The following is an 8,839-nucleotide window of genomic DNA, read 5'->3' as shown; positions in this document are numbered from 1 at the left end:
CTGTTTCACAACTCACACTACTCATAACTCAGAAACACCTTCAGATTTTAGATCAGTAATAACATACGACCTTTACCAAGGTGAGATTTTTAAACTAGATATACAAATGTACAAACTTTAATAGAAAAAAGGTTTTTTTTGTGAACATAGATTTTTTAAAATGATTTTCCTAATTATTTTTGAATTACAACCTTTCTCTGAATATCAGTGTCATTACCTCAGCGCTGATCCTTATCTGCTGTCATTTATGTGTTTTTAGGGGTTCTTGTAATTATTTTTTTTTTTTAGATTTAAAGGTTCCACTCGCTCTTTACAGTGAATCATAAAGCTTTAATTCAGAACCAGGAGAATAATAAATTCACATTCATAATATTAAAACGTGGAGACAGAGATGGGGAACACAGGAGGGAATAGGAACTATAAACAAAGACTGCAACAAAACCAATAAATGACAAGAATCATGAAGTAAATTATCATTATTATTATTATTGTTATTACAAATTAAAGTCATTTTGCTTCTGGGAAAGACAATAAAGGCAGAGAAACGCTGCGACACAAAAGCAGGAAACAACCCAGCTGTAGGTACTGAGGTTACCTGGTTGAAAGCTGCACACATTATAAAATTGGCTGCTGTAAAAGCACATTAACAAAGATCAGAGCAGCTGACATTAAGGGTTTGTTGTGGGCTGCATCAGGCTGAGTCCCTGCACAGCGAGGCACAGAACCTCCAGCAGAACCTCTGGGGGCAGCTCGGGCCGGTCCCAGCTGTCACTCAACTCTTTCAGCTTCTGATCGTTCAAACAGATGAACTCGGCCGCCCAGCGGAGCTCCCCTCCCTCCTGCAGGGGGACGGGCAGGGACTCTGGGAGTTTGGCCCGACCAGCCTTCAGCCCATCCACCTGGAGAAACAGAGAGAGAGCTGTTCTCAGATCAGATTCAAACATGAGGAAGACTCCGCCCACAGGCTGCTAACAGTGGGCGGAGCTGCTGGTGCTGTGCTGTTAAGTGTAGCAGGGTCTGTAAAATCATTGTAAATGTTCACTTGCTTAATTCATGAAGCCCAACCACGTTCTTCACATATTCTAACAGCAAGCATTTGTGTGGATACTAAACTGTCCCACAGCAAATTAGATACCTCACATGTCTGACTGTAATTTTAAAAATTAAATTAAATTAAAGAGTTATTTTCTGTGTGAACTCTGTCAGTAGATCAGTGTATTTTTGGTTTAGATTATACAAACATGACCGAAGATGTTTTAAAGTAACAGATTAGATGTGTTCAGTGTGCTGAGTCTGTAGAATAAGGTGTGATGAGGCTGGCAGCTGTTGCGAGGAGCATGTAGATGAATGTAGATGAATGAGTGAATGGACCCACCAGCTGGTTGAGGACTCTCAGAGTATCTGGACTGCAGCGAGTCAGAAGTGGCGGCACTTCGTCTGGCAGAGCTGCACAAACATGAAGAAGAAAGACAAAGTTTGATGAAGATGTGACGAGCTGAAACACTTTGGTTCAGATGTGTCAACAAACCACACCACCAAATCACACGTGAGCACTGTGGAGGATCTACATGTTACTGGATGGAATAAATGTCTCAGAGCAGGTCATCTGACTTACTGTCCAATGCGCTGACCAACAGGTGAACGGCGTCCTTCACAGCAGTGGAGATGTTTGAGACATCGAGAAGGTCCATGAAGGAGGAGACAGCCTCAGACTGAACGCGCTCAGTGGTTCCTTTAGTGCACTGGTCCAGCTGAGAGGAGCAGAGGATTATTATTATAATTATAATTATAATTATAATTATTATTATAATTATAATTATAATTATAATAATAATAATAATTATTATTATTATTATTATTATCATAGTTGTTGTTGTTGGGTCGTAGTCATAGAAGTTGTAGTTTCAAACAGGTTTTAAGTTTATTTTGTTTCAGTATTACTTTTTCCTCTAATAACTGATGTTTCCCTTTTTATTAACAGCATTAATGATCAGCAGAACTGTTCTGGGATAGCACACATGGAAGACAGCAGGTGGGATGGAGGTGGGTTACACAGTGGCCTGCAGAAACTTTGGGCAGCTTGGTTGTGTCTCCCTGAACTACCTCTGTGCTTAGTTTAAGATCATAAAGATGAGCCAACAGGACTGAGTCGGCTTCAGATAAAAAGAAGAAAAAACTGTTAAGATGACAAGGAAGTGTATTTTAAAATCAACCGAAATACCCAATACGTCTTTAAAAATCTGCAACACCGATGTTTATCTCAGTGTAAGCTGAACAGGCTGCAATGGGGGTTGAACCTTAGGAGGAGCACATATCAGACTCTGGTCAATATTCTTCTTACTGTCTGTTCCAGCAGAGAGAGAGTATCTCCGTCCTCAGCAAGCTCACTGAGCTTCTTCAACAGATCACGACGGGTCGACTCGGCAAGATCTCCGAGCGGCAGCAGAAGATGATCCTTTGTCTCCAGTTCTGCAGCAAACACAGAAGTAGCACCGATCATACCGTCAGTAAATTAAAGCAGGTTTTTATTGGAACCATAGAAATCAGTTTATTAAGCATCAGGTCTCAATGTCAAATCCCAGCAGACATCAAATTATTTATTATAACAAGTAAAACATAATCAGGTTTTATGTCTCATGTTTTCACAGTTTTATTTAACACTTCTCAGTAAAACATGACTCATCACTCAAACACTTCATGCATGCGTATCTCACCAGACAAACCTGAATGACCTTCGATCAAAATAAATATTTATTTTAAGTTATTTATTCCAAACACAGATCAAAACAATTCCCATAATCTATTATGATTTCTCACATTACCATATTTAATGTATTTATACTCCCTGATTGGTTAGTAAGTGGTTCCTGGATGACATAGTGCTGAGCAGAAAAACCTCCAAGTAATTGTTTTGGTTCCTAGCAATGATTGTTCAAACAGATGACTTTGGGAGTCCCTGTTACTGCCCATAAATCTGTTTATGTTGCAGATGGTAGTTTTCCATACTATAGTTGTAATACTATAGTATTGGAATATACTATCTGTTTCCAGTTTGTGATTTTCAGTTTCACAGCAGCCAGTGTTTGTACACAGGTCAGTGCCACAAACTACAGATGACCACAGCAGTATGCTAGGACCAAAGCAATCACGAGGTTTTTGCCAACCATTTGAAGAATACACATTTTGCCTTAGTAACTGTTGCCATGGGGTCACAGACCCATCTATATGGCCGTGTGGCTGCAATCATTTTCCCAGCACCTGTCAATAACCTCCATTAACCACTTGCAACTAGTCAGGAAATACTTATTTTTCCCTTGTGACCAGAAGTATCCAGCTGGTCTCTTGGCCTGTGTGTTTGGGCTCTTTTTCACTTCTCTCCATAATCCTCCTACATCCAATGGCGGAAATGTTAAAGACACATCAATGTGTCTGCACAACCTCAGCCTACAGCTACCAACCAAGCTACTTTTTTTTCACCTCAGACAGGTGAATGTGCACAAATAAGGAGTGCTCTATTGTTAAATTATGTAGTTATACAGGATCCATCACAGCTACTGAAACATTTCTATTTTACTCTTGGGTTTTTTTACATGTCCATCTCTGATATCATGACGATAAGGAGAAGAGTGACAGAATGAGCAGTCGTCATGTTTAAAATATTGTTAATGCTGATGTAGTGTTATTTAAAAATTGAATCAATTCTAAAATTTTAAAAGTCACACTCACACACACACACACACACACACACACACACACACACACACACACACCTTCTTTCACTTTATGCAGCATCTCTTTGGAGTCGATGGCATCGTGGGAAAACAGACCTGGAAACAAACCTCAGAATGATTAAAACTTAGAGAAACTTCACAAATACTGACTGACTCACACAAACCCACACAGAGTTTGAGTCTTTAAAGTCAAACAGGTGAAAATCCTGATGGGAAAAGAAAGAGCCACAAAAGGAAAAACAGCACAGTGTCTGATAAACTCTGTCAAACTTGATTTAATCATTCACAACTCCCAAAAGTAAAGATCAAGACAAACATGGAATCAAAACTAAATCTGACATTTACAAATGAAGAAGAAAAACCTTCAACAACAGAATCAACCTACCGAGTAAACCTGTTTTATGAGTAAAGGGTTCACATGTGATTTCTAAGATGAGAAAAGAGACATCGTTACATTCAGTAACAGGAAAACACACTAAATCTACCCGTGAACATTAAACACAGTCATGTACTCTTACTCAGCTTCTCATCATCCATCTTTAGCTCCATGAGGCCAAAACCAAAGGTGGAGTTTTCCGGTACAGTGTAGCTCGTCACCTCCTTCTTGTTGCCCTGAATACAAATAACACAGTATTGGATCTACTGTGACATACTGAAATGTTGAATTGTTCCTCAGACAGATCAGAAGAGTGCTAGAACAACATCTTAATCATACAACATTAAAATCAGGATTGTGCAGAAATTGTTTGTTTCTGTGGTGAATACTCGTTGCCTTATACAGCATTCAGAAACAAAAAACAAGAACAATGGACTCTAGTCTCTCTCGATCTGCTGCTGTTGTTGCGCTGCCATTAGCAGAGCCTCGGGACTATCATTAAAGCTCATAGAATCAGTGAGTCAAAATATCGCTCACTCCTAGCTTACAGTTCAATGTCCTGGGGATGGTTGATGGTCTCAGGGAGTTGCATCGCCCTGGTATATTCCACATTTGATGATGACTTGTGCACTCGCCTTAGAGTTTGCCACCAGCATCCACTGACAGTCCCATTGACCTCATAATTATATTATCAGTGCACTATTAGCCTTTTATAGTGCCAAGCATTCCAGCAGTCCCATGTGGGGCACTGTAGTCAGTCCAGGCAGCGCTCTGGTTGGTCTGCCTGGGTCCTGGTGTACTTCTCTATCAACCAGGTGCTGGGGCTTTGCCCCTCTGGTGTCTGGTGTAAACTTTATTGTCATCTCTGCTATATATAGTACAGTATATAGCAGAGCTGAGACAACAAGGCTCCAGTTCAATTTAGTGCAAAAGAACAACAATAAATACAGTAAGAGTAAGAAATAAATATACACTTTAAGACTAAGGAAAGGGGATTAAATACACACTTTGAGGTAAAAAGGGTTAATAATAGTCTAAAATTTACAATTGAGATTTAAAGATTCACTCACCTTTATAAGAACATTCAGCATCTTTTGACAGGAGGCTGAGATGGACCCACCCTTGTTAGACTTTCGAATCATCTTGACAGGCCCACTGTTGTAAACTTTCTGGTAAACAAAAGTCAGTTTGTCATTGTCCTTCAGTCTCAGTAACTCCATGTTTTCCTTTTTTATTTTCCTGGAAACAGAAAGATGCACATATAGTTAGATGGTATGTGGTATTTTTAATTACAAGACAAACGTAAGTGAAAGTTAATCCTAATCTTATACACGCTGAGGTTATATGTACAGGAGTCCCAGAGGGCTGTGGGAGCAACATACAAATAACTATGTGATGATAACCATGATGAATTATTGGAGAGAAGGCTGAACTAGTGACACGTTAAAGTATTTAGGTGTTTACCTTGACTGTCAGATACAGAGGGTTCATCATATGTGGATCATGTGTGTTCACAAATTATTTTCTAAGAAAGCTTAAGAGTCCATTATCTGTTATGGTGTAACTACACAGTTTGGTAATATTTCTGCTAAGTTCAGTTCCCAATTTCAAAATTTGACTAAAAGGGGTGAGAAGATAATTGCCATGCTCCCCAAGCCTGCCCTCCAGTATTTCAAGAGTCAGTGATAAAGAAGGGTCTGAAAATCTCTGAGGATATCAACCATATCATTTATAAAGAGTATGAGTCAATACCCTCAGGAAAAAAAAACCCAAAACCCTGAGTTAATTGGGTACAAATTTTCTTTACTTGATGGTGAAATTGAATGTGTTACCTGATATTACATGTTACCTATTATATCTCATGTTTGTCCAAGATAAGTATCACCGAAGACAATAAAGGCTAATCTAATCTAATTTAAGATAATCTTATCTGATAACCCTTTTAAGTTGCCTCCTGCTGGACAAAAGAAAGAATGCAGGCCTGGAAGTTATTTCCATGTTTACAGAAAGTCTGCTGCTGAACTCAAGCAGAGAGACGGACACTTACCTGCCACTGCCACTGAACTTGCTCCTCAGTTTTTTAATGTTGGCTTTCTTTGTTATAATGCTCACAGGTTGTTCCAGTCCATCCACGGTATCACCAGTTGCCTCAATTTTGGCTTTACCCACAATATCATCTCCCCCACTAATTTCTCCACTCCCCTTTGTCTCCATGGTAGTTGTGAAATCCTTCACCAAGACCTCCTCATTATAATCTGGAAGGAGCATCACATGAGTATGTTGGGTGTGTCTGAGTTTGTCTGTATCTGTTTAGATGTCTTTGTGGGGACGGAAAATTGGAATGCTATTATACTTGTGGGGACCAACAGTTTTTATAGGTATTTTTAAAGCTCAAAATGTGGTTTTAGCATCAGGGTTAGGTTTAGACTAAAAGAAATTCATTATGTCAATTAGATGTCCTCACTAAGATATGAAAACAACTGTGTGTGTGTGTGTGTGTGGTTACACACCTTTACACAGGTCTTCTTCCTCCTCGAGCTCGGCCAGCTCAGTCAGGCTGTACTCCATGGGCGTGTACTTTGGTACGGGCCAGAATCGTCCCTCACTGACTTTGACTAGAGTCAGCAGATCCATCTTGTTATTTAAGTTGTTATTAGAGATGAGTTCTGCATCGGCTCCCACATTCTTAAGAACCGCGCTGGTTTCAGTTTGATACATCTGTGGACACAGAAGTCACAGAGCAGCTAAAAACAACTGGCAGTATTTCTACTACTTTAGTCACTTTACTTCCAGCTGGTCTCACTCCTGTACTGGGCCACTTCATTTTTCAGTGTGTAGAGCTGATGTTGTGATTTTTTTTTTACTGAAACCATGATGTCTTCCCATCATGCCTCCTAACCTGCACTTTGATACAAGCCCCTAATATATTAAAATATTAATTAATATTAATAATTATTATTGCATCAGGTAGTGCACATTTAAAAACACCCAAACACTCTGGGAATGAGTTTACCTCTCTTTATGAGTTCTGTGATGGATTTTGGAGTTGATCCCTCTATTTGTTGACTTTTCACTGTGGCGGCGGGGCATGAATCGCATGTTTGAGCTTTTTGAAGAAGACTTCGTCGTCTTCTAGCTTTTATGTTTTGCCTCTACAAACATCCTGACTGCTCGGTGATGTGTAAAAGCTCACTTTAAGTGATCCTTCATCATTGGCAGAGAAACTCTCTGTAGGTGACTAACTGCAGACTGGTCATACCAACTGTAACCTGTCTGTTCTTGATTTTTATATCAATAACTTTTACCAACAAACAAAATATTATGTGTTATAGAGATGCATGCATCTATACTGATTTAGCATATAGCACATAGCTGTAGGGCTGGGCAACAAAAAAAATAAAATTATTTATTTAATCCTTTCTGCAATAAATCAGCTCAATATCATGTTTAATGTTTCCAAATCATGCACAGAAAATGCTGTTTGCATATTTAAAGGATGACAACATGCTGATGAGAAAGATCACTTAAAGATCATATAAAGTCTGAGAGGGAAAAAAAGCAGCCACATGAAACAAACACTGGAACCAAGAAGCATCAAATATTCATGAAATGCTGTTTCATTAGTTTTAAAAATATCAGATGTTAAATCAGGTAACAACCACAAACAAGCCTTTGTGACAAGCTTCATCAGTATTTTAAGCACATTTCAGTTTGATTGTCAGTTTATATAAACATTTTTATTATGATCCCATTTATTACCCAGCCCTGCATATGCATTAGAATTCATATCATTGAGCAAACAACATTAAATTAAAATCTTTAAAATTAGGCGAAACTTTTGTAACTATTTAAATTTGAGCTCTGTTCAATCTTTGCTTTTATGGGTTAATTATGAATGAATGAATGAATCTGAAATGTTAAGGTTAAACCGTCGGGTCTTACCTTGGTCACTCGGAAAACTGTAGTTAAAGTGCTTTAACTAGTCGCAGCGGTTTGTTGAGTTAAAATGTTTTCCTTTTGCTCTGCACTCCGTAATATGCAGCAGCCAAACCACAACTGTTGGCATCAGATCAAAGAACACCCGACGCAAAAATAGACTTCACTGGAAAATCCTCGTTCCTGCTTGACTGGCACTAAGTCGCACTTTGAGTAACGCAGTAAGGTCTTTAAAAACATTTCAACAACGTGACCAAGTTATTCTGTTCATCTCATTTTTGAGATTTTCTTTTCTGCATCTGCATGTTGCAAACATTTATTTCTAAAATACTCTGGATGATGTACAAAATGTAAGTTACACAAAATGCAATGATCCCTTTAAAAATGCATTTAAAAGTAAAGATATGACATGCAGAAACTTTTTTTTTAAAGTTTTCATTTTAAATTAGCAACATGTTACAACAAGACTGTGAAAGTCGCATAATACTTGGAGGGGCAGCTGTTCGGGACCTCTGCCAACTAGTGAGGTTAATTAGAGACTTAAGATACAAAAAGTTGTTTCAGAAGTAAAGATGAGAACATGTTCATGGCTCTATTAGGAAATACGTGGACAAATAATTCAACAATTTGAGAAGAATTTTAATTATTTGGATTTGTTTGTTTATGGGTCAAAATCTCTTGAAAAGGTTCAAAGGATCGAGAGAAATGCCTGCACACGGGGACCGGGCTGCACAGCTTGGATGTTGGCGATGTTCAGGTCCTCAGAGATGATTCTGTGGTGAAATCTCTGCGTGAG

General features: G+C 38.7%; 1 protein-coding gene across 3 annotated transcripts; it reads right to left on the bottom strand.

Annotated features, from left to right (window-relative positions):
* Positions 1-309: 309 nt before the first annotated feature.
* On the bottom strand, positions 310-8,166 carry LOC116321283. Of its 3 annotated transcripts, XM_039614337.1 has the most exons (12): positions 8,050-8,091; positions 7,121-7,180; positions 6,618-6,825; positions 6,155-6,362; positions 5,178-5,346; positions 4,250-4,343; positions 4,117-4,158; positions 3,771-3,827; positions 2,342-2,469; positions 1,616-1,751; positions 1,376-1,446; positions 310-899 (listed from the first exon to the last, which is right to left on the bottom strand). In XM_039614337.1, the coding sequence occupies exons 3-12, from the start codon at positions 6,823-6,825 to the stop codon at positions 669-671; spliced, it is 1,344 nt and encodes a 447-aa protein (XP_039470271.1). In that variant the 5' UTR covers positions 7,121-7,180; positions 8,050-8,091; the 3' UTR covers positions 310-668. The 3 variants fall into 3 exon arrangements, with proteins under 3 accessions (XP_039470271.1, XP_031596935.2, XP_039470270.1); XM_031741075.2 differs by lacking the exon at positions 7,121-7,180 and having other exon boundaries at positions 8,050-8,166; XM_039614336.1 differs by lacking the exon at positions 8,050-8,091 and having other exon boundaries at positions 7,121-7,996.
* Positions 8,167-8,839: the final 673 nt, after the last annotated feature.

The sequence above is a fragment of the Oreochromis aureus genome, linkage group 7 (genome assembly GCF_013358895.1).
Source record: "Oreochromis aureus strain Israel breed Guangdong linkage group 7, ZZ_aureus, whole genome shotgun sequence".
NCBI lineage: Eukaryota > Metazoa > Chordata > Actinopteri > Cichliformes > Cichlidae > Oreochromis > Oreochromis aureus.
Note: the sequence above shows the minus strand (reverse complement) of the source record. Positions and strands in the feature narration are given on the sequence as shown.

Bases quoted from the DNA above. Each gene is read 5' to 3' on its own strand.
- LOC116321283 (XM_031741075.2), bottom strand. From the start codon at position 6,825: ATGTATCAAACTGAAACCAGCGCGGTTCTTAAGAATGTGGGAGCCGAT. The intron at 2,470-3,770 runs GTGTGTGTGTGT...TGTTTGCTGCAG, and splicing joins GCTGCATAAAGTGAAAGAAG to AACTGGAGACAAAGGATCAT. The intron at 900-1,375 runs GTGGGTCCATTC...CTGTTTCTCCAG, and splicing joins TGAGAGTCCTCAACCAGCTG to GTGGATGGGCTGAAGGCTGG.